The sequence below is a fragment of the Triturus cristatus genome, chromosome 7, assembly GCF_964204655.1.
Source record: "Triturus cristatus chromosome 7, aTriCri1.1, whole genome shotgun sequence".
In the NCBI taxonomy this organism is placed as follows: domain Eukaryota; kingdom Metazoa; phylum Chordata; class Amphibia; order Caudata; family Salamandridae; genus Triturus; species Triturus cristatus.
Window position 1 is genome coordinate 85,963,477 of NC_140590.1, and position 25,773 is coordinate 85,989,249.

The following is a 25,773-nucleotide window of genomic DNA, read 5'->3' on the forward strand; positions in this document are numbered from 1 at the left end:
ATGGACTCCATGTACCCTAGGTACATACCCAATTGGTTGGATCACCCTGTCAGCCCCTGTACCAGTGTACACTAGGTACCCAGGGCATTGGTGTACCCAAGGCCTGCCAGGGGCTGAAGCATGTATTATGCCACCCCAGGCTTGGCCTAACAATTTGACACAACTGGCTGATCACTCAGCTGGGGTAAGTTGGTGTAATCACCTCTTACTTAGGTGTAGTATACCTATACCTAACCTTAAATGGGACACCTGGTAACCTATAAGTCACTCCTATGGCAGGCCTTAACAATCCTGAAGGCAGAGTGCTTGGTTCCATGTGAGATGGTGCTCTGGCATGAGCTGAGCCTGTCTGCAGTGGTCGGAACAACTTCCTTCTACTGTTTCCAGATATCGTCATACCATATACTCTTAAGTGCATTATGAACCTCGCGGTTAAATGCTAACTTTGGTTTGGCTTTATCAAAACATGTCGAGTAAGGTGTCATACGAATTGGAATACTAACCCCTCGCCAATTCTGGCGACGGGGTTAGCATTCCACCCTTCTAGAGGGACACGACATGTACAGTACCTGAAACCCGGGTAAAATCAGACATAGCCTCAGCTCCACAAAATGGATGCTGCCACCACAGACACAAGTCTGCCCTCCTGCTGCTGGGAGTCCTTTCAGCTTGGGAGGTGTGGACAAAGGGTTTCCTGCCAGGGGAGGTGCATGCACCACCCCAGACAGGATTTTGTGTATTGGTCAGGTAGGGCTTGAAAGAAACCAGACATGCCTGTGGCTCACAAGGAGCCTCGGTGCATATGCCAGTTCAAACCGGTCCTGGGGCACACCAGTCCCGGGCCTGGGGCGAGCTGGACAAAGGATTGGGGGTGTAACCACCCCCCTTCCTGGTCCCACCCATAGGGAGGGACCTAGCAGGTAGTCCGGCCCCTAGAATCCGCTTAAAGGTAGGAGCTGTGTCCTAAGACTTCAGACATCCTGGAATCAACTTGAAACTAAGAAGAAGACGGGAACTTCGACATTCTGCTGCACAGAAGACTGAAGGAAATCTCCCCTGTGGTCAGGGAGTGACCACCTTGCTAACGCAAGCACCATCCAGCGAATCAACGTCTGCTTTGCCGCCGCCTCCCGCCGGAGCCCGAGCCCAGAGACTGACAAGACCTGGACCTCCAGACCTCTCACCGCCCGATCCACAGTCCCTGAAAAGAGGAGACCCGTGGAGGCACCGAGACACGTGGAGCCAGCCATCTTGAAACGACCACAACAATCTGACAAGTGCAACAACTGAGGCTCCCTCCAAGTTGTGCTTTGGGATCTGAGAAGCCCAACACCCGAGCAGCATCTGCACCAAAGGTGAGCCCTCCAGCATCTCCACGATCTGCGTGGGGCCCTTCTGCATTTTGCCACTCGACGCGCCTAACCGGTTGCTGGCCCGCTGGCTAGTAGCCATCTTGGCGACGAACTTTACGAAATACACCGCTGGTCTGGTTGCTCCAGACTGGCCCTTGCTCCCCTCCAAAGGAGCAGTTCTTCTGACCTTGCTGGTCAGAACCATCAGCTTATTTCATCTCCTACAACAATTGCTTTTGCCAAGGCTTATTTGCTTCGATCAAGTCGCCGACGCCGCCGACAGCGAGAGCCTGCGTGGGACAGCTCGTGAACCAACTCCTGGACGTCGTCGACCTCCAGGGACCACGTGGCTGCAGAGACAAGCTACACCTTTCTTCCTGTTTGCACCCGACATTGCCTGGTACCCACCTGGTGCCACGCTGGTCACTGGCTAGTGACCGTGAACACTGTCCCCTCTGCTTACAGGTCTTCAACATCTCCGATCCACTCTTGGATCCACTGCATCTCTCCCGGACCGACCGCCTGCAGCATCTTTGTCTTCAAGCTCCACGGAACAGATAGAAGAAACCCGACGCACTTCGAGGCCTATGCACCCGCTTCCTGTGGGTGAGGTAAAGCTGGCACACCTGTGCCCAAGTGTAGTATTACATCTCTAGTGCCTGTGTTCCAAATCTTGAGTTCCTAGTCCATCCGGAAGATCCTCTTTGCAGTAACTTTGTACTTTTTACGCACCCATTGAAACCTATGGGAGCACGCGTGTGACTATTTGCTCTGCACACGCCACCCGTGGACCTCCTGGTCACTAACTGAAGTTAGCTCCTTGTAGGCCCAGCGATTCTAGAGGCCCTAGGCCTTTCCCCTTTTCTGTTCGTGGTACTTATACCACTATTTTAGTTTATGGTTCGAGCGGCCACCAGGGCCTATCCATATAAAGTGCAACTTCTATGTATTCTACTGTAATCTTGTTTGACGATTTGTGCTCCTGTGCTCATAAAGAGACTAGGGGTTACTTTGAGAAATAAATACATATATATTTTGAATATATATCTGTGTGGTGTCCTTTCATTGGTATAAAAGGGGGTTGCATTTGGTAAAACAGCTGGCTTAACACGCTTCACCAGTTTAGCCTCAAAGACTGCTTAGCCTACGCTACCACTAGGGCAGCTAGTCCGAAAAGGTTGACTTACAACCACACCATAAGGGTTGCTTGGCATGGTACAAGGTGATCACTTTAACTAGTGAGCATCATATACCAGGCCAACTTCTCACAACAGTTGCATGTAGAGAATAGGTGGTAAATCACTGCACGAGTTTTGCGTGATTTGAGACAAGTGTGCACAAAACCCATACTTGAGATACACGTACACGCTTGAAACTGAAATGCAAGTAGATAAGGGCGAAAAGTGACGGACGGGTGGGAGGCCAGGGAGGGGGTGGAACAAATGGCCGTGAGTTTAGCGAGTTGGGAGGGAACGAAGCACACGGAAAACAAGTAGCGTGACACAAGAATAAAAGTTAAGCAAAGCATGATGAAAGGCGCAGCCGCCATAATTACAGATAAAGCTCTGTTTGTTGGAAAGAAACCATGCACTTCTACGAGTTTCTCATGGCTCCTCGCCGCCTTCTGCCAGTAGCGCTGCATTTCACAGCCATGCATGAAAGATCACTGCGGGGCTTCTTGTTGCAAGCAAAAGCATCTTTGTAGCACAGCGGGCAAGGATGAGCACGAGCATGGCCTCTGCACGGAGGGCAAATAAACACCTATTACTTTGCTGCTGTGTTAGTGCAGTAAAATAGCGACCTCTATTTGCATTAGGGGAAACCATATTAATTTTCTTGCTAATGTAAAAAGAGAAAAGTGGTTTCATGGCCTGGTATCTGCTGCAGCAACCTCTGTGCTCAGTTACGGACTCTGTGAGGCCAATTACCTACCAGAGGCGCGTTACTGATGGAGTTTGATCTGCATCATGGGAAATGTAGTCATATTTAGGTGGCTGAGCGCGATGCTCATTCTGTGAAAATAAGTCTCATGCGCGAGCGATAGCAGCGCATCTTTACACATGCGAGAAGCAGTAAAATGGTGAGAAAATGATCCAAGCGACGTGTCTTGCCTTGAATGAGCGAGGATTTCTGAGTCCTGCTCGCATCGCGCAGACTTAATGTGAAGTTATTCTGGGGCAGCAGCGTGAAGTGCTCTGCTGCCCCAAGAAGCACTGCACTCACAATGAGGATGTGCAGGGTGCAAAGCTGTGCCGGACATGCGAGCGCCTGGCAAAAAAACCACGGCATCGTCAGCGATCTGTCACCCATTTAAATAAGCATTGGGGACGCGCTCGCCTCGCGCTTAAAGTTAACAGGCACAGATCCTGCTCTGCGACCAACCCGAACCTTTCTACGATGTTTCTCAGCGACATGTTGGGTGCAGGTTGGCTCCTCAAGATACTGTCCGGCACAAGGGGCAGGAGTGGGCCGGAGCACCGAGTGATGCGCGAGCGGCAGAAGTTGCCTCACAGTCACTAATACACCGGCTGCTCTGACGGTCCATGGAGGGAGCAAAGCTGAAAAAAGACCTACTGTGGGCCCAAGTGTGTCCTGGTCCTGTCCAGGCGTGAGAGGAGGCACCAGGCATCAACAAAGTAGTCCCTACAATTGAAAGATACTGCCCTGCAGCATTAGGGAACTGTAGTTGGTCGATGCTGCTTCCTTCAAAAACGAAAGTGACGCACCGGCCTACCAGCCAATAATGAGAAAGTTTAAAAGAGCAATGCCAGATTTAAACCAATGGTAAGGGACAACACAAAAAAACGCAATGGGTAGAGTTTCACCCTTAATACTAATTACTTGGTGACTCTTAGAGGCAGCGCATGCGCTGGCCTATGCGAGACCTAAAAACGTAACTCATATTCCATGACGAAACGTACAGTGCTCCGGGAGTCACCCCATAGCGCTCAGAACCCCTTTAAAGGACCAATGCGAGCTGTCTAAAACCGCAATACATATAACATCCCATCTTCAAAGAACAGAGGGTGGTTCGGAGTTTGTCCTCATTCAATTCCTGGCCTCTCTGCTGAGACTACCTGAAGGGGCTAGTCCAGTGGTATTGCCATGGTTGCTTTTAGCGTGATGGTTGCACTCGCACCTTGAAACAGACGTGTCGTGTCACGACCCACTCATTTGACAGGGGTGAGTTCGCGAGAGGTGACTAGATCTGCGACCCTGCGTCATTGTGAGGGGAGTAATCTATAATCCAGGGCCTACATTTAAATGGCAAACTAATAAGGACAGGCAGGGGAGTGACAAATGGACAGAGACGTGACTGCATGTATTCTTTGCCTGCACACAGGGACCAAGATTCACAAAGGTTTTTCTGCAAATTGGTGTGACAGTATACGCCTGATTTACTCCTGAATTTCAGGAGTACGCCCGGAGTACTCCAAGAGTAAAATCACAGCTAAGGCTTTGTGAATCCGTCCCTTTTGCTTTAAGGTGTTGGTCCCTGTCATTCGTAGCCTCTGTCTACAACCCGTGACTATACCCGTCCCGCCCCTTCGGTAATCCCAGCTCGTGATCGCCTCCGACTGCCATTGTGATCTTGGGCCAGGTAAAGATTTCAACATGCCTCCTAATCCGGATGTGTACATTGCCATTCTAAGTGTGTGAATCTAAGCAACAAAAACGTGGTTACTCGAATTTCTCAGAGGCAGTGGTCATGTGCTGGATTGAGGGTGGCGGATTTCATGTTATGGTAGTGATTCTGAACGGCTGAGTTGACATTCCATTCCAGTGGTTTGCCCGAGGGTCACCCGTGCCCCGTTCTCTCTTGTGCCTCAGATCCTAGAATGCCACTGGGCAGCGCCTCTATTAGAGACATCAATACTGTCGGTACTGGTCTTCTATGGTACCACATGGTGGCCCAAGGGCAATCCCTGTTTCCATAAGAAGCCTTCAGGGCGGATTGCTCCAGTTTCTATTCAGGATCAGGTCTCTAAAGATTGGATATGATGCGGAACACAACAGCCTACTCTCATGCCAGGAGACCCCTCGCTGCCTTTCTACGGCTTGAAGCGTTCGTGCATGTGCTTGGCAAGCTCGGCGATGACTTCGGCAGCCCTGCCTGCCTGCCACATTCTGGCCTGTCGAAGCATGGCTCAACAAGCATTGGCATAGCCAATAGGTCTCGCCTTTGGGACCTTATAAGTGTTTAGTTATCCAGCACAATATACTTGGTGCAACAACATCAACTGTTGCACGGCTAAACACTTATAAGGGATTTGTTTCATAAACCATGGATGGTTGCATGGGAACACCCAAACACCACTTGTAGAATGCACCCTTGGCGCTAAGTAATTCAAAACAGCGCTAGGCGCTCCTTTGCACTACTGTCAAGTGAATTTTCAGTGCAAAACACGTTTTGTGTTGGAAAGTAAATTGAAAAAAAAAAAGATTTTCCATTGATTCGCATCACATGGCACAAAATCTTAGTAAATATACCCCACAGTGTGCCAGCGCAAGGAGGCAGCAGAAATGCACCATATCTTTGTAGATATGATGCATTCCCACTGTTTCTCTTTCACACTACAGAGAGCAGCAACTTTGCTTGCTGCCCCGCGCTCCATGAAACATTAGTGAACCCGCCCCTAAGTTCATGAGTTCATATCCAGGTTAGATCACCTCAGCCTTCCTCCTTTCTGAGGTGGGAAAAATCTCTTTTTATAGTGCTTAGAACGCAGCATATTCAAGTTCCAGGCTTTCCTTTCGCACAATCACCACTCCAACACTGAATGTTTGGGTGAAAGGCCATTTATTAGGACAGGGTTGACAATAATTAACCAAAAACATCAATACCTTATCAACAAACCCAAACGTCATGTCTTTCATACATCATCCATCCCACACTCCAGTTACCCTCTCCGGCTTCACTCAGCGATCTTCTCCCTTATTCCATTCGCTTCCACACTTATCTTTCAACCTCCTCCAGCATCTCCAGCCATCGCACTCTTGCATCCCGCACCCCCATCATGCACCATTATCCCCCTCCCTGGGGGGTGAGTATGCCCGTCATAGACTCCCCACCCTTCCACAGTACTGCTAGCACCAACCTTCAACCCGTCCTAACGTGGCACGCTATTCCGGGCAATTACCCGTTTCCCCCTCCTGCAACATGTAGGGTGGGAGAGTGGATCAATTTGAAAACTAGACCCTTCCGTAATGGTGCTGAGGACAGGAAGAGGCTGAAAACTCCTCCCCTGCCCTCCTTATACCCTAATCCTAACCCCACCCTTAACCCAACCCCCTAACCCTAACCTCAGCCCTGTCCTTCCCATCATGCACCTGTATCCCTCTCCCTGGGGGGGGGGGTAAGTATGCCCGTCATAGACTCCCCACCCCTCCACAGTACTGCCAACCAGGGAACCCCCAGATTACCTGCCCCACCCACGTTCAGTGCACCTTTCGCTCTCAAACCCGCCGGCACTAAATGGACTTGTTCCACAATTTACCGATGACATCTCTCATTTCCATCATGTAATATGCATTACCTATGTGCGAAAGGTGCACCCCATCATCATGAAAATGCAATGGCTCTTCCAGCCACAAACTCACGTGTGCAATTACCTTGATCCCTGCGTTCCCACAAAAAACTCTCATTGCGCGGTTCAATTTCCTTCGCGCTTTTTCAACTGCAGTTTGCTTTAGAGTTCCCCTCCAGATTCTCCTTGGTACAAACTCTGTCTAAACAATACATGCGCCCGCAAGATTGCTCTTCATGGCCTCCAAGTCACGTTGCATCAAATGTAACAGGAACTTACCAGACTGCTTTATTAAGTCATTTTCTCCCAGATCAATCACCAACATGTCCGGGCAACCTCTTTGGGCCATCTTCTTTGTAAGCCAGGGCAACAACGCCCCCCAGCGCATCCCACTCTTCCCCCACCAATGCACCTCGTGGTGGCTGCTGCGCAGGCCCAGGCTACGGACGTATACCTGCCTGTCTGCGCACTTCAACGCCCAATGTACAAACGAGTCCCCGACAATCCAGGTAACCGTCTTGGCTCCCAGGCCCCCAACGCAACCTATGAAGAAATACAAGTGTTAATACAAACAGCCCCACAAATCCAACAAAACCTTCACTGGTGCCTCCCACCATCCAATCTGGACTTATTTTCGCACACAGCGCTCGCAGCAGCGAGATCTCCACCGCCCAATCTGCCGTATCTTATCCCAGGACCATCCCAAGCGCGCCGATGCCGCGCCAATGCTAAAGGAATGCGTACCATACCTAGCGGGATCCCTGCCAAAACGCCTCAAGCTATTCGCAACACCATCAGCAACTGATACGCCGTCACGCGCTTCTGCGAAACATGACAAAAAATCTCACCAGATACACTCCGGGCCTGCTGACAAAAACCTCTCCACTCTATCACCGGGCACGCCCCCCGCAACCCTGGTCAGTTTTAGAACGACCCAACCAAATCCCCAAACGCGTCCCATCCAGTCGCACATCATCATACACTCTCCCCTCTCTCCCTCGGGCACCCAACAACTCTGACACACGGAAAGCACCAAAGAACATCCATATCATACATAAACGGAACAAAGCAACCTCGTGCTCATCATAACAATGCGGCAACTCTGCAAACAAAAGATTAAACGTTATCGCTTCCCTAGGCGCCTCACCCCCCCTTCACTCCGTTCCCGACCCCAACCTTTCAACCTTTCAACATCCTGCTCAACAACTCGCTCTTGGCTGGATCATAACCCATGTACAACGTGCTGTAAAAAGAAATTCCCGCCAATTTGCCCCAAATCGTCGTCTGAGACAACCCCCTGTCAATCCAATCCAAAACAAAACGAAGAACTCCCTGTTCACAGTCCTGCTGTGACATGCGCCACGTCTCACTGGTCCATCCCTGAAACGCTCCGAATTCAGACCACGCCAATCTGTAAGTGCGCCTCGTAGATTCAGCTTTGGATTTCTCGACGAGGCTCACACTCTCACTCACCCCAAGCCCAGATGCCGTCCGGCACCTTGGCCTTGCACGCATCCATTCCGGGCACCAGGCGTCTGAAACGCTGCCACTGCGAATGAGACAATGCATCCGCCACATCATTGTTTTCTCCTGGGACATGTTGCATGCGAAACATCACATTCAGTCGCAGGTATTGCAACATAAAACTTCGCAACAAGCGCAGCACCCGCAGGTCTCTTGCTTTCTGGTTATTCACCAAGTCCACTACCATCCTGTTGTCCACATGGAACAATACTGACCTGTCCCGGAACTCCGCGACCCACACGTGACCAACAGTGGGAACAATTCTAAGAAAGCAATACTCCTGCCCTGTTTCAACCAATGTCCTGGCCACTGCTCTGCGCACCACCTCCCGTCCCAGAAGATCCCAAAACTGGAAGCCTCTGCGGCGTCAGAGAAAAGTTGCACCTGCCAAACTATCTTGTTATCCACAAAGTCCAGTGACACACCATTGAAGTCCGACAAAAACATCTGCCACACCCGAAGGTAAGCCCTGACCCCCAACGAGATCCGGACCCAGTGAAGTCCTCCCAGCACGCATCACCCTGCACGCAAAGTTCAGGAAACTCAGGAGTCGCTGCACCGACCACAAATCAATCTTTTCTCACCAATCACGTGCAGCAGGAAAGCCTGCATGTCTGTCACCTTCTGTTCCGGTAACCTGGCCACCCATGCGACCGAATCCAACTCAATGACCAAGAATGTCAAACTGCAGCTGGGCCCAGCTGTTTTCTCAGGAGTCAATGGAACCCCGAAATCATGCGCCAGAACCTGAAAGTGTCAAAGAGCTCTCTCACATTCACCAGACTGAGCTCTCCCGACGAACAGAAAATCATCCAAGTAATGAGATACCGCACGATGACCACTCCTGTCTGTGAATGCCCACTGCAAAAAAGAGCTGAACGCCTCAAATAACACGCAGGAAATGGCCCAACCCATGTGCAAAACCTTGTCAACAAAGATGGCACCCTCGAACTGCATCCCCAGTAACGAGAAGTCCGCTGGGTTTATGGGAAGGAGGCGAAAGGCCGACTTTATGTCACACTTTGCCAATTCTGCGCCCTGCCCGCACACTCACACCAAATTGATCGCATCGTCAACAGAAGCGTATAAAACTCTGGAATCCTCCTCGGCAATGTAATCATTCACAGACCTCCCCTCCGGCCAGGACAAATGATGGATCAGCCTGAACTCCCCCAGCTCCTTCTTGGGCACCACTCCCAAAGGTGATATGATCAGGTCAGGGACAAGCCAGTGGTCAAAGGGGCCAACTATCCTGCCTTCCGCCACCTCCTTCTGCAACTTAGCTGCAACAACACTTGGCAATTCTTTTGCAGACCTCAAATTCTCTGCCCATCTTTGCTCCCGCGGGCCCTGTTAACCCACCCGAAAACCCTCCGTGAAACCCCAATGGATCCTCAGCACGTCCTCTTTGTCAGGATATTGTGAGAGCCACGGACCCATGGCCCCAACTCTAACCGGTGTAGGAGCCCTTAGGCCCAGCTTGCCCCCGTCCCTTGGTAACTCGCCCCCACTCTGAGGGCGTGGCCAACATGAAACATTGCTTGAGAGGGTGGCGTCCGCCACACTTGGAGCACTCGTGCTTAAATTTGCTGGGGTGCTGCGTGCAGAAACCCTTGTTGAAGTTCCAACATGCACCTGTACTAACCCCCGTGGGCTTGGGTGACTGGACTGTTGACCCAGAGTAATTGCTCTGACCTCCTGCTCCGGTGTATGAGTTCTGCCCTCTCGCCCCAGTCTGGGCGGGACGCGATTGAAAAGGCCGGTAAGTGACTGGCAAGCCACTGACCGTGTGCGTGGATGCCGACGACTGAGTGGAGGACATCCACTGCATTCAGAGCTCTTGATCAACTTCCCCCCATGGCTTATCTGGATTGACACTAATCCTGGCCCTAAACTCCTCGTCGTAACTGAGCCAAGCAAAACCCCCAAAATGCATTTGAGCCTTTCGAATGATGTACATATATTTAAGCAACGCGATTGCCCGATCCAAATGATTCTCACAATATATACTCGCATAGATAAAAAATGCAGACGTCCAGTTCTCCATGTTAACCGGCACCCGCGGCCGCCTCGTCAATTCCCATTCCTCTTCCTTAGAGCCCTCCATGGCCTGTATCTCCCTATGCAAGAGCTTGAATACATCCACATATTCGTGTCTCCAAATCCTGGACTTAGTTTTTTCCGACAAATGTGACCCCAGTGCCATCGCCAACCCCATATACGGTAATTTCTTACGGTGTTTGTCCTCTCCCTTGTCATCCTTCCCCTCCTGGTCGTCAGTCTTGTACGTCTGGATGCCTGTGCTTACCAATTGCTTGCCACCACCCACCGACTCCACTGCCGCTTTAGCAGGCGCACCTGGGTCCCTCACGGACCCCTCCCCCACACCCACCAACCGGTAGGATTTTTTCCACTCCCCTTTAGGGCCATCATCCCATGCGACCCACCAAGCACCCTCACCTGAAAGATTTGGAGGCACCTCCCGGTCCTTTCCTCAGGCCTCACCCGTCTTCTGGTTTGCCGCCTTGGTCCCGCTGGTGCTGGCCTGTGCAGTCTGTAAAACACTAAGCCTTCCTGTTGCCGCCTTTGGCCTCCCCCAATCCCCACTGTCGCGCACTTCACCCTCTTCCAGATCATCAATCTCCTTATCATAATCCAGTTGCTCCTCTTGCTCAACCTCAACCGGCACTTCCAGCACCTCATGCACCCCTCTCTTCAGACCTTTTCCTTTCACACCAGGCACAAAATCACTCTCCGGTGCCGTTGACGCCCGTACCCTCGGTGGAGGGCAGGCCGCCGCGGACCCCCCTGCAGCTTCCACCTGGTGTCTAGGAGCCATCTTGCGCCCCGCCGGCCCACCCATGCCTCTACCAGCCTCCACCGCTGGCTTGTGCCCCCCCAGACTGTTGGAACCTGAGGGGGCCCCAGCGCCATCAGGTCTCTGAGCCGTCGTGGCTGTCCCTACCCCTAACGTGGGCCCCACTCCATCTACCCAAACCCACTTGCCACTGGGTCCCTTGGCCCATCGACCATACCCAGGACCTGCTTCGCCCACCAAAAAGGGGGCTGGGGGTCCAGCCCCCTCTTCCACCCCCAAACCCCCCATCCCTGGCTGCACACAAAACCTGCCACCTCAACTCAGTCTCCTGAATAATGCGACGTTGGTCGCGTATTTTCTCCTCCAGGTACATGTCTGTCCACCTGGGCAGCGTGGGCAGGAACTGCTGCTCATTAGACCTCCCTGTCCTGGCCCCCAAAGGGCCTGGCACGCTGTCCCTGGCTGCTTCCCCGGGTCTCTGCTTGTAGCTGGCCTTACCTGCCCCCCCAACACCCGCGTGGGGCAGGTTCCCTACCACCACCCCTGGAGAGGTCGATGGGCACCTCTTCCCCAAACCTCTCCCCCTCCCCCTCTGACTCACCACCCGAGAGCACAAGTTGAAAATCCTCGGCCACGGGCTCATCCCAGTCTATGCCTTCCTCCCCCCCTCCTAATTATCTAGCGCATATACCCGGCCTAAGCATCCCTGTTCTTCTGACCCCGCAACTGTGAAAAGCCAGGTGCATCCACGGAGACCGCCACCTCCGCCACGCGCTGCTGTGGTGGAACACTCACACCCCTCCCCCCGGTCCTGGCAGCGCAAGCGGTGCGGCCGCATCTCCCTGCAAGCGCGGAGGCAAGCTCTTCCGCCGCCCTCCGCGCTTCCCTGTCTCACCCTGCACAAGGCCCTGGCCCCGCCCAGACATACCTCGATTTGGTGGTGGCGGCTCCTCCTGGCACGCCACTACCACTGCAGCAACCCCAGCAGTCGCCGATTGAGGCATACGGGCCATCCCAACCCACGCCTCCTCCAAGACCCCGGGCCGCAGGAGATCCGCTCTCCCAGCACGGCCCAGGTCCTGAAGCGCAGCTCCTCGTGAAGCGGTTCTCACACTGGTGGACAATCGGGTAAATGCCGCCTGAATACAATGCACCAGGACACCGGCTGCAACGTTGCAAACCGCCTAACTGACAAGTTGGGCCTACGAATCCTAACTCCCCTAACTACGCATTCAATTTGAAAACTAGACCCTTCCCTAATGGCGCTGAGGCAGGAAGAGGCTGAAAACTCCTCCCCTGCCCTCCTTATACCCTAATCCTAACCCCACCCTTAACCCAACCCCCTAACCGTAACCTCAGCTCTGTCCTTCCGGTCTTTCGCGAAAACCCCGGGGGAAGACTAGTCTGCCAACCCTACTTCCCCCGGGGGATGGATTCAGGCGCGTTAGTCCGATTGTTTAAGTTGAAATGAGCCAGTGCTACAGTTCTACAATGAATTATGCCTGCAGCTTCACACGTGCACTTTTAATTACGCAAAGTGTCATGCGCACGAGAATGACCAGCCGTGCAATGTTTAATTTATGATGAGGCAGCTGCCGAGCGTAATGTAAGTTACGTAACTCCCAGCATCTGAGATGGATCGGATGTGTGGAGTGCAAAGTGGCTGCTGGCTCCACGGCTGCAGAGGGAGCCCCTGGAGCGCGAGCCCCCCTGCACCGCGGGGGCTGCAGGGGGCCTGTGTTACGCCCCTGCTCTGAAGTGACAAAACCAGTATACAGAGCTGTCATCTGAACATGTCAACGAAAGTTAAACTTGCCTCTGCACACAGACCTGTCCCATTTCAGTAGGGCAAGCTTAGAATTGGGGTCCTGTGTCTACAGGGTGTGGCAGGACTAAAGTTCTGGGGCTGTGATGTTTTGGGAGTTCAGGGTAGGATGCCACGGGCGGGGAAGCGGTGTTGATGTTGGTTGTGGGACAATCGTGTTTGGGAGTGGTATGGCATTGTGCAGGCTGCCTACGGTGGGGACAGCAGCCTTCTTCTTCTGTTCTCAGCTTGGCATAGGATTTAGAGAGTTATCACAAAGGTATATATAACAACATGAACCTATGCTTTAGTTTAAAAATGTCAATGCCCAGCACAGTAATAACTTAGGGAATAGTTAGCATTTTTAAAGCTCAAAGCTAAGCAAAACTAATGAGTTTGACTAAAACAAAGTAACATGGAAGGTTTTCTGGAAGAATATCTATAGGGAAAAATATCGTCTGACATACATTTTGTGGCCTATGTGTCCTTTGCAACAATATTGCTCCACTTCAAGTAGAGTTTCTATTACTAAATCCAATGGAGTGAGATTTTAGGTTTTAGGCCTTGATACTGCGCAGGGTGCTACGGCTGTGCTGTAGAAAGGCAATTCAGTGCCATAATGTTTGACTTTTAATGACACAAAATTTACTAATCCAGGCGGCAGTAGCCTGGAAGGCTTTCCTTTGTCCTGTCTAAGGTTTAGCAAGTTCTGTAAACTTAACTATGTCTTCAACTACCTTTAACATTACTGTCTGGCTGTTACTTTGTTAACATTAACAGTGTTCTGTGAGGTTACTAATAAAAGTACAAATAACTTCACAAAGGCCCCCGGGATGACTGTGGTTTGCAAATGCATTTTCTGAGCCCACCCAGGTGCCTAGTGGAGCCGGTCTACTCTTTCTAACAATAAAAAAAATATATATTCAAAGACTGATCTATGACTATGAGAAGAAAGAACGACCAACCATCGTCATATCCAGGCACCAAAATGTTTTCTCTCTTTTTTTGTTCTCCAGGAAATGCCCTCTCGTGCCAACAATGTTCTAGCACTGATTCGACCTGCACAGGGACTTCACAGACCTGCACTTCCCCAGCTAACACCTGCACTTCTCTGCTCACCGAGAGCAGAGCTGGTAAGTTTCCATTTACAAAACGAACTAGTCGCTTGTGTCACCGGTGGGTGGCGCTACATGTGAACTCTGAGGCTGGAAGTCTGACTCTGTCGCGGTAGATGGTCCAGAGGTGAACTGGTATGAAAGTGTCTGGCGTGAGTGCCCCAAGGGAGGTTCTACAGGGTGCTTGTCTGAGTGCTCAGAGGCGCAAGAGGAAGCAACGTAACCCTAATTCCGACTCTAGCTAGGCCAAACATGACACCGGGGAGAAAAACATGGCTACGTGTCATGTTAGTGGGGAAAGCGCCATCACATGGCATCCAATTTATTTACTACTGCCGTTTCTCTGCACCTGTGACACCATTTACTTCTTTCAGAAATGCTTCTGTCCATTTTTGAAAAGAGTAAATAAAGCGACTTCCTGGTTAGCCAGGTCAGGCACTGGGCATTTTCCCAGGAGCCCGGGAGGCTGGTTTTGATCAGGTGCGGCTGCTGTTTTCTCGACTCTCTAGGCCCCAGGATGCAGTGGGTATGTTCAGGTTGTGGGTTGGGGGTTTTGAGGTGTTACATCCCCCTAATAAAGGTATCTTCTGATAAATAGTCGGGAATTGGAGGCACTGTACTTGCCTGGATCAAATCATTTCTGGCTGATCTCTGGAATACGCTGTCAATCATGGAGTTCCACAGGGATCGACGCTGAGCCCCACGCTTTTTAATATCTATCTACAACCCCTTGCGGCGGTGGCAAAAAACCAAGGACTGTCAGTATCATATGCTGATGACAATCAGCTGGTTATCTCCTCCAACAACTGCCACCATTCCCTAGTCAAATCCTAGGAGTATATACTGGCTGTAGCAGACTGGATGTCAGCCAATTGTCTGCAGCTTAATGCCAGCAAATCCGAAATCTTGTTGTTATATGCGGATGACATCCTCTTCCTTTTAACTGACCCGAGGTTTTCGGGCCCACGTCTCTAACAAATCCTCTGAGTGTTTTGGGAAACTGCAGGCCTTCACACTAACCCTGCTAAATCTGGGCTTTTTCCAGTATATGGAAACCAGGGGCAGGGCACCTGGGCGATGCAGCGATCACACACGACTGGGGGTTTTAAATACTTGGGCATCTTTGTATCACCTTGTCCAAAGATTTCATTGGCACACAATATTAACCTGCTACTTACAAGTCTAAATAATGAAACAACAATATGGTCCTCCCTTCCACTTTCGTTATATGGGCGGTCCACCATCTTTAAGATGGTCTCTCTGCCTAGAATTCTCTACTGATTACAAAACTTGCCTTACAACATACCACGATCCTGGTTTGCACAAGTCAATGCCATACAAAATAAATTCCCGTAGAATGGGGGGGGGGGGCGATCCGGGTGGTGCTACACACATGCGCACAATACACGTATTGTGGGGGAATTGCAGCAGCTGACATATATGCATACTATGCTGACTCTCACCTGTTAATAATAAATGAATGGTGGTATAACTCCCCAACCGACCCGGCTTTTGTGCTGGACCATGCGGCAATGGAGAGGGCTCCCCTTCTTCAGCACTTGTATAGCTCCAGGAATCTAAATATATTACCCCCGACAAATAGAACTGTGATTCAGCTCTGGCGGTACACGGTGAGGCAGATGGGGTGGCGCGGGACCTTGACTCAGACAACCACTCTGTGGCAAAGCGCATACTTGCGCACAGTGATGGCCTTGAAGGGGTTTCGTCAATGGGATTTGGTAGGAATATCTACATTGGGAGACGTGATGCAGGGCACTACATTGAAATCCTTTCAACAGTTGCAAGAGGAATTTCAATTACTTAAGACACAATTTGATACATATCTTCAACTACGCCATGCTTTGGGCCCCCAGAATCACGCTCTAGAAACCCTACTTGAGGGCCACCTACTGATGGGAGACATGAGGCTCATAAAATCAGGCAAATATATCAAACACTGACGACGCACACACGAACAAAACTCAACAAGACTAGGAGAGCATGGCAAGACAACATTCCTGACTTGACAGATGATGACTGGGCTGAAGCCATAGCCAGCCCTCGGGGCACCGCTGTGTCTCACACTACCGCCTTATACAGTTCAAGTATATACATTGCGCATACTATACCCGAGCCTGACTCTAAAAAATAAGGGTTATCCAGTCCCCTATCTGCTTGAGATGTGAGAGGGAAGAGGGTACGTTTTAACACATGGTCAGGAGCTGTACTGCGTTGCAAACGTTCTGGAGGAGGGTGGCTTCTTGCCTTAGCAACATACTCTCATGGGAGCTCCCACTTGATCCAAGACTTTTTCTGTTACATAACACTGACGAGATAGGGGGTAACAAGTACTAACAACATCTGCTTTTCTTACCATTGCCAAAGGTGATATAGCCCAGCTGTGGACGGGGGCCTCCCCTCCGACCATAGGTAAATGGAAGGCTGAACTGAACAGGTGTATGGGTGCGGAGATCGCGGTGTTTCTGGCCGGTGGCTGCCCCAGAAACATAGAAAAATATGGACCCCTTGGGCGACATACCGAGGGATAGACCTCCCCCCCCATCTTTGGACCCCTGATTGAAATCACCACTCATACAAATGTTCATAGAACGTATCATTCCGTGTCATGTAATAGTCTGCATTTGTACGTATGTAATATTTACGCAACCACTGGGTTCCAGAACTGTCTGCACCGTGGTTATATTTTTTGACCTGCAGGAGTTACAGTCGTTTAAATACTATGGTACTCCTGACTCATTTTGTTTTCTGATGGTACTTGTAGGGCTACAGCCCATATTGCAGCAGGAAAACCAAATAAAATTTATTAAACAAAAAAAGTACAGTTTTTATCTCTTTCTTCTTTAAATGCCTTCCTCAAAGGATTCAGACCTACTATGAGAAGGTTATTGTTATAATGAAAAGACCAAAAGGCAGGTAAGGAGGAACTCTTCTTTATTGGTCATTCACCACCACAGGATCCAGCATAACGGAGGAAGGGTGCAATAGAATGTTGGTGACAGGGAACGGGGCGAACCAAGGGGAGAAGAAGGAGGGGGGGGAAAAGAGACGTACCAAGTAGGAGATTACAACACACCTCCCTGCGTAGGGCGAAGAAAGGGAAAGAGAAAAAGATGGTTATCAGGGACGGGACAGTATCAGTATCAACAGGCAGCGAGAGGTCACTACCATAACAATGTAAGCAGTAAAACAGCCAGGCTAAGAGGGAACACAAGAACATTTTACAATATATCAATTTACACAGTAGTCCCTGGTCCAGACCGGTGATCTCCTTGTTCTCAGAGATCTTCTGTGACTGAGAGTTTGTGACTCTGTCTCTGGGTTACTATCGTTGTCGAAGCCACCCCCTTGCCCATAAGGAATGATTCTGTCCATGCTCCATGTTTGGCCATTGTCCAGATGGACTACATTCTTACCAACACTAATTATTTTGTACGGATCCGAAAATCTTGACGCTTCTTTCCTGCGTGCTTTTGGTAAATCCACCCGGACCCAATCACCTTCATTGAACCTTTGTGTTTTTACATGTTTGGTCTGGTCGTATCTGACTTTGTATTTAGCTTGGTGTTCTTCGACTTTTCTTGAGATTTCACCTCTGTTTACTACACCAGCGTCCTTTCTTGGCCCTACTGGTGGAGTTAGTTTAGTCTTCGGGATCCTTCCTTTGAGAGAGGTGAACGGAGAAACCCCAGTAACACTGTTTGGAGAAGTGCGATAGGCCCATACTGTTTCCACTAGCGCTGAATTAGCTGGTGTCCCCATTACTTCTGCCCTCTGCAAACATTCTTTGAACAACCGGTTGATCCTTTCCACTAACCCATTTGCACGGGGACAGTACAAAGCAGATTTGAGGTGAGTGATACCCCGGTGATACAGAAATTCTTTCATATTGTCCGAAGTGAACTGTACTCCATTGTCTGTTATAAGGGTATCAGGTAACCCCTCCTCAAAGAACACACTTTCTAAGAATTGTATGAGGACTCTTGTGTCGATTTGCTGGACACATTTGTAGACCAACCACCTTGAGTGATAGTCCACTAGCACCAGGATGAAACGTTCCTTCAATGTTCTTAGGTTGAGGGGACCAATGATGTCCAAGGCTAACTTTGACCATGGACGATCAGGCACTTCGACAGGAGAAAGGGGGGGCCTGCGAGTCTGGTGAGTTTTGTCACTCCGGCTACAGTCTACACAATTTCTCACCACCTGTTCCGTCATGGCGTCCATACCTGGCCACCAATATTCCAGTCTGATTTTATTCTTGGTTAGGCTACGTCCTAAGTGTCCTACGTGTGCAAGTCCCACAATCTTCTCTCTCAAGTTCTCCGGTGGAATCACTTTCTCCCCTCTGCAAACCACATTACCTTGTATATTGAGTTCTACTCTGACATCCCAGAATTTACTTAAACTGGTAGGAATATCATTCTTGTTTTCGGGCCAACCATTCTTGATGAACTCTTTGATTGAACACATCTCTGCATCATTTTGCATACTGTCATTCCATTCTTCCTTTTTTAAGCATGTAAGTTGCAAAATCACATCATCACATTCACAGCTAACAGGAGCACTATCTCCCTCCGATGGAGACCGTGACAAGAAGTCAGCAACAGTGTTTTGATGACCTGGCATATATCTCACACAAAAATTGTAGCCTTCCAGTCCCAAAATCCATCTAGCAATTCTGGGGGTGGTTTTGTTGGCCCCTTTGGTGGTGAAAGCAAACATTAGTGGTTTGTGGTCCGTCTTCACAGTAAAAGGAATACCCCACAGAAAGAAGCGGAAGTGTTTGATCGCCCAGAAACAAGCTAGTGCTTCTTTCTCTACCACTGAGTAGTTGATTTCAGCACCCTTTAGAGCTCGAGAAGCAAAGGCCACAATGTGTTCCTTACCCTCCCCCATTTGGGTGAGGCTGGCCCCCAACCCTTTATTGCTTGCATCAGTGCAAAGGATAGTGGTTTTGTTAGGGTCAAACCTACCCAGCGATGGTGCAGAAATTATGCTTTCTTTGACAAGATCAAAGGCCTCCTGACAGGCATCGGACCACACATACGAAGTCCTGGATTTGAGTAAGTTACGTAAAGGTTCCACTATTGAGGAATAGTTCCTCACAAATTTTGAATAATATTCGGAAAGGCCCAAAAATGATTTAAGGTCTTGAACACCTTTAGGGGCCTCAGTGTCCCTAATCGCCTTAACTAGGTCTATTTTGGGTTTGATACCATCTTGAGAGATGGTGTGTCCTAGATACTCAACCGATCCCACCCCAATGCGACATTTCTCTTTTTTTAGAGTGAGCCCTGATTTTTCCAAGTTGGACAAGACCATCCTGAGGGTGACATTATGTTCGTTTAAGTCCTTCCCGTAGATTAGTATGTCGTCTTGAAAACAGAGAGTTCTGGGAAGGTCTTTCAAGACATGCTGCATGATCCTCTGGAAGGCAGCAGCAGCTGAAGCCAAGCCGAAAGGCATGCGACGGAATTGGAAGGCACCCAGGGGTGTCACAAAGGACGTGAGATGCCGTGAGTTAGGATGAAGCTCCACCTGGTGATAGGCAGAGGATAAGTCGAGAACGCTGAAACAACTCGCCCCATTAATGAGAGTAAGCACCTCATGAATACGTGGGAGGGGGTGCCTGTCTACCCATATGTTCTGGTTAAGGTCCCTGAGGTCTACACACAGCCTGATGTCCTTACTGGTGGCCTTGGTGGTAAGAACAATGGGGGCCAACCATTGTGAACACTCTATGGGTTCGATCACCCCCAACGACAGCAATCTGTCTAGCTCATTTTGAAGGGGAACCTGCATTAAATGTGGTATGGGTCTGGCTTTGTGTGCTACAAGCTTGGCATTGGATTTCAATTTGATGGAATGTTGATAATTCTTAAGTAATCCTAGGTCATCAGAAAACACTTTGGGGAAATCATTGCAAACCTCCATTCCTCCCACCGAGGGATCCACTAAGAGGACTTGATCGGGACTGTTGGGGTCTAACTTAATCCCGAGTTCCCTCTGGTGTTTCCATCCCAACAAATTGGACCCCTTTTGGGTAATGTATATCTTGCCCACCGTGTTCCTTCCTTTGAACCCTATTTCCTTAGTAGTCATGCCTAATAGTGGTATGGGGTCCCCATTGTAGCCTCCTGGTTGGATGTCAGGAGGCTGTACAGTTTCTTCCCATAAGGGAAACAGTTGAGAAAATACCGTGGCATCAACAAGGGTGTAAGGGGAACATGAATCAGCAAAGACAGATAGGGTTTTGTTGTCCAGGGTAATGTTGCAAGAGGGAAATTTATCAGTATTGTACTTGTCTTTCAGTTGAAAAATTAACTTGGGATCAGGAAATAATTGAGGCTCGATCTCCAACACCGCTTTGGAGCGTTGATCATGACAAACCCTGGTCAAATGTCCCTTTTTTCCACAATTGTGGCAGACCACCGAACGTGCTTGGCATATAGGGTTATTGGCTAGGTGTGTTGGGCTCCCACACCTATAACACTTGAGTTTATTTCCCTGAAGAGGGGTTTTCGCTATCTTACTATTGTGATCTTTGTTTATGGCATTGACCTCCATGGTTTTGCCCCCTTCACCTTTCATTTCAACCATACAATCTGCCGTGTGCTCAATCCCTACTGCTATATCAATGGCTTCCTTGAGGTTGGGATTGGCCACCAGGAGCCTCTCCTGAATCTTATGATTGTTGGTGCACCTGACCAATTGGTCCCTGATTAGGGAATCCTGAAGTGACTCGAACTCACATGTGTTCGCTAGACCCTTTAACGCTGCAATAAATGGTTTAACCTTCTCACTTTTGCCCTGCGTTCTTGAAAAGAACTTGTGTCTCTCTAACACTACGTTTATTTTCTTACTGAAATGTTTTTGTAGTTTGTTTACTGCCACCATATACACATTCTCATCCTCATCACTGTCACTTCCACCTTCAGCATTAGTAGAAATGTCATCGTAGACTTTGCGTCCCTCAATGCCCAAATTGTGTAACAGGGTGTGTAACTTACGTAAATGGGAAAATTTCTCCCCCCCAATAGCAATTAGATATGACTCCAGTAACCCAAACCATTGTTTCCAAGGCAGAGTAGGCTCTCCTGCCTCGTTAAGGAAAGGTGGGGGCTGCGACATATTAGCAGCTGCCATAATTTAACAATACTGGATGGAGAGCAGTAAGATACCACCACAAGACAATGCAAAAATTAGTCTGTATGCAGAGGAGCATAAACAATATTCACGCAATAGCTTTGTAATCCCCCCCCCCCCTTTTTTTCAAAACCCCCTGCACACATCAACAGAATTATCAAGGTACAAGCTTGGACATTGAGCAAGCGACCAAAGAACAGAATCCCCCAATATACACTGCAGTCACTGTAGAAAGTGCCAGGAAAAACCTAAAAAGCGTGTGACTGATATATTAGCCACGGACAAGCTGAGCCTGTCAGCGTGAGCAGACAGGCATAACCAAGTTAATAACAATTTTGCCCATCCGTGACGACCTCTAAGAGCAGCTGTGCCCATCAGCGTGAATCGACAGGCAGGGAAACCTCAAGAGCTGTGCCTATCAGCGAAAAGAACAGAACCGAAACTTGATGGAGGAATTTCGTAGCTTCTTGGTTGCTTTGTGTTGCAAATACGTAGGAGACAACCCGGAGCTGTTTAAATGAATATCTGTCCACAACCGGAGCAATTGGAAGAGCCACGCTGCCACCTGGTGGCTTAAATCGGAAACGCACTTCCTATTACCTCAGCTGAGGGGTGTAATTGTGACAGAACAGCTGCAGGCGCTCGAGTTGGAATGCGGCGGCTCTAGTCAGGAAGATGTAACAATGCCGAAAGTGGGCCACTGACAGGAAGAATAACCATAGGGACTCCCTCGCCCCTGTCCACAACGCAAACAGGACTGCCAACCTCTCAGGAGGCAACACCGAAGCGGCGCTCACAGGACATCAGATGACAGCCAGCCACAGGTAGCGGGCAGCGCTGAGGTAGCGAGGGAGAGATGCCGAACGGCACTGAGGAGCCCCACTAAGTGAAGGAAGAGCAAAAGATGACCCCGTTACCAAGGCACTCCACAAAGAGGCTACAGCAGAGGAGTTCACAAAGCTGGAAGCAGTCACCAATCCCCCGTAGGCAGCGGACAGAGTCACGCAGAAATGGGAGAGGTAGCGCTGGGGGCCAAACTAAGGAAAGTGTCACCAGGTCATTGAGGCTCTCAAAGCCGAAGCGAAGGTGGTAAAAGCGCCACTATTATCAGTACAGCCTCAGTCTTACTTTGTCAATTTGAAGCAGCAGAGTCTCCCATGTTAAGGACAGCGAGGTGCTCACGACTGCCGATAGCTGGAGTTGAAGAAGAAATTGGGGGTGATGGTGAGCCGTCCCCACACAGCAAGACGTCGCCAGTGTTATAATGAAAAGACCGAAAGGCAGGTAAGGAGGAACTCTTCTTTATTGGTCATTCACCACCACAGGATCCAGCATAACGGAGGAAGGGTGCAATAGAATGTTGGTGACAGGGAACGGGGCGAACCAAGGGGAGAAGAAGGAGGGGGGGGAAAAGGGACGTACCAAGTAGGAGATTACAACAGTTATGTTAGTAAAGAGCCTCTCCTTCTGCTTGTCTTTGGCAACTTGTACCTGGGTAGCGCTGGGATGCCCTGTCGCTGGGCAGCCATGCGCTGTATAAATTCTTTTAACATAACATAACCTTTAATATTATTGTTCAAAAAGAATTTATGTGTCTGGGCCTTTGTACAGGGTGCCTCTTATGAGATGATGATTAGCTCTCCTCAAGTCCCATGACCAGTTCCTTAGCTTTCCCTGCACCATCTCTTGGTCCAGTGTGTTGCCACTCTTAGGAGTGTTTTAGTTTTCTCTGCAAGTCCTTTCCAAGCTGCCAAACACCACATGAATGCTTTCATTTTCACTGCAGGTCTTTGCCAAGCTGCCAAGATCCACATGAATCCAGAGGGTCTGGTGAAAAGGGTGCACACATGACTTGCCACCATTAGCTAATGGGATGTAGGATGTAGCCACTGCCTACCTTCTCTGATTCTCTCATCCCTTGCTCCACAGTCTTGGGTAACCTGGAATATTGCAACTCCTTGTATCTAGGCACCAACAAATCTGGGATACAGCGCTTGTAGAGGATTCAAAATGCAACAGCGGGCACTCTCTAAATCTTGTCAAGTATCGAAACTCATCCCCAAATTACGGTGGCTGCCAGTGGACAAGAGAAGTCATTTCAGGACGCTATGCTTTGGCCACAAAATTTTCATCCATCAAGCGCCTCCTAGTCTATCTGATCTTCTCTTGCCGTATACACGGCGCCGCACGGTCCGCTCAGCGGATCTGCACCTCGCACATGTCCCCCGAGTTAAAAGAGCAAGAGCTGGGGGATGCTTTTTCAGGGCTATGGCAGCACTCTGGAACTCCCTACCTGCGACTATCAGGAGTATTCAGAATCATCTGGCTTTTAGAATGCCCATAAAAACCTGGCTCTTCCCGGTCTAGTCCCTCAATCAATCAATCAATCAAAGACATTTATAAAGCGCACTACATACCCGTAGGGTCTCAAGGCGCTGGGGGAAGGGGGGAGCCGCTACTGCTCGAACAGCCAGGTCTTCAGCTTCTTCCTGAAGGAGAGGTGGTCTTGGGTTAGGCGCAGGTCGGTAGGGAGGGAGTTCCAGGTCTTGGCGGCCAGGTAGGAGAAGGACCTTCCTCCTGTCGTCGCTCTTCGGATGCGGGGGACGGCGGCGAGGGCGTGGTTGGCTGATCGGAGGTGGCGTTTGGGAGCATAGAAGTTGATTCGGCTGTTGAGGTAGCTCGGTCCTTGGTCGTGTAGGGCTTTGTGTGCGTGGGTGAGGAGGCGGAAGGTGATTCTTTTGTTGACGGGGAGCCAGTGTAGGTCTCTCAGATGTCCGGAGATGTGGCTGGTTCGTGGGATGTCGAGGATGAGTCTGGCTGAGGCGTTCTGGATCCGCTGGAGTCTCTTCTGGAGCTTGGCGGTGGTTCCGGCGTAGAGGGCGTTGCCGTAGTCCAGTCGGCTAGTGACGAGGGCCTGGGTGACGGTCTTCCTGGTCTCTGTGGGGATCCACCAGAAGATCTTCCGTAGCATGCGTAGGATGTTGAAGCACGCCGAGGAGACGTTGTTGACTTGCCTGGTCATGGAGAGGGAGGAGTCCAGGATGAAGCCCAGGTTGCGTGCATGGTCTGTCGGTTTGGGTGCGGTGCCCAGGGCGGGAGGCCACCAGGAGTCGTCCCAGGCGGAGGGTGAAGAGCCCAGGATGAGGACCTCCGTCTTGTCTGAGTTCATTTTCAGGCGGCTGGTCGTCATCCACTCGGCTACCTCTTTCATCCCTTCGTGCAGGTTGGCTCTGGCGGCGGCGGGGTCGTTGGTCAGGGAGAGGATCAGCTGGGTGTCGTCGGCGTAGGAGATTATGCTGAGGTTGTGTTGGCGTGCGATGGCCGCGAGGGGGCTCATGTAGACGTTGAAGAGGGTGGAGCTCAGCGAGGATCCTTGAGGGACGCCGCAGATGACTTCGGTGGCCTCTGACTTGTACGGTGGTAGGCGGACTCTCTGTGTTCTTCCGTCGAGGAAGGAGATGATCCATTCCAGAGCCTTGTCCTGGATTCCGACGTTGCTGAGGCGCTGTACTAGGGTGCGGTGGCAGACAGTGTCGAATGCCGCGGAGAGGTCTAGGAGGATGAGGGCCGCTGTTTCTCCGTTGTACATCAGTGCTCGGATGTCATCGGTGGCGGCGATGAGGGCGGTCTCGGTGCTGTGGTTGGCTCGGAAGCCAGACTGTGAGGGGTCGAGGGATCCATTCGTCTCGAGGAAGGCGGCCAGCTGCTTGTTGACGGTCTTCTCGATGACTTTGGCTGGAAACGGGAGAAGCGAGATGGGGCGGTAATTCTTGAGTTCGGTGGGGTCCGCTGTGGGTTTCTTGAGTAGAGCGCTGAGTTCGGCGTGCTTCCAGCTCTCAGGGAAGGTGGCGGTGTCGAAGGATGTGTTGATGATGTCTAGCAGGTGGGGTGCAATGACAGCGTCGGCCTTGTTGAAGACGTGGTGAGGGCAAGGGTCGGTGGGCGATCCGGAGTGGATGGAGTTCATCGTGCGGATGGTGTCTTCGGTGCTGATCGGGGTCCAGGCGTGGAGGGTGGTGGTGGGGGGTGGTTGTTCGGTCGTGGTGTGCGTTGGTTGGGTGTTGAAGCTGTTGCGTATGTCCGCGATCTTGTTGTGGAAGTATGAGGCGAGGGAGTTGCAGAGGTCTTGCGATGGGGTGATGTCGTTGTTTCCTGCGCTGGGGTTGGATAGCTCTTTCACGATGTTGAAGAGTTCCTTGCAGTTGTGTGCGTTGTTGTCCAGCCGGTCTTTGAATGCGGTTTTCTTGGTGGCGCGGATCAGCTGGTGGTGCTTCCGGGTGGCAAGCTTGAAGGTGGTCCTGTTGTCCGGTGTAGGTTCCCTTCTCCAGACTTTCTCGAGGGCTCGGCAGTTCTTCTTGGAGCTCTTGAGTTCGTCGGTGAACCATGGGGCTTTCTTGCTGCCGGGTCTGCTGGGCGGGGTCCTCAGCGGGACGAGCTCGTCCGCGCAGTTGCTGATCCACTTCGT

At 50.6% G+C, this 25,773-nt stretch overlaps 1 protein-coding gene across 1 annotated transcript in view; it reads left to right on the forward strand.

The window, feature by feature from the left end:
- Window positions 1-25,773, forward strand: part of LOC146808885 (phospholipase A2 inhibitor and Ly6/PLAUR domain-containing protein-like) — a 242,803-nt gene that overhangs the window by 99,477 nt on the left and 117,553 nt on the right. Inside the window, exon 2 of the mRNA XM_085615696.1 lies at window positions 14,043-14,159. Within this exon, the coding sequence (XP_085471822.1) occupies window positions 14,043-14,159 (117 nt within the window). The remainder of the gene's footprint in view (window positions 1-14,042; window positions 14,160-25,773) is intronic.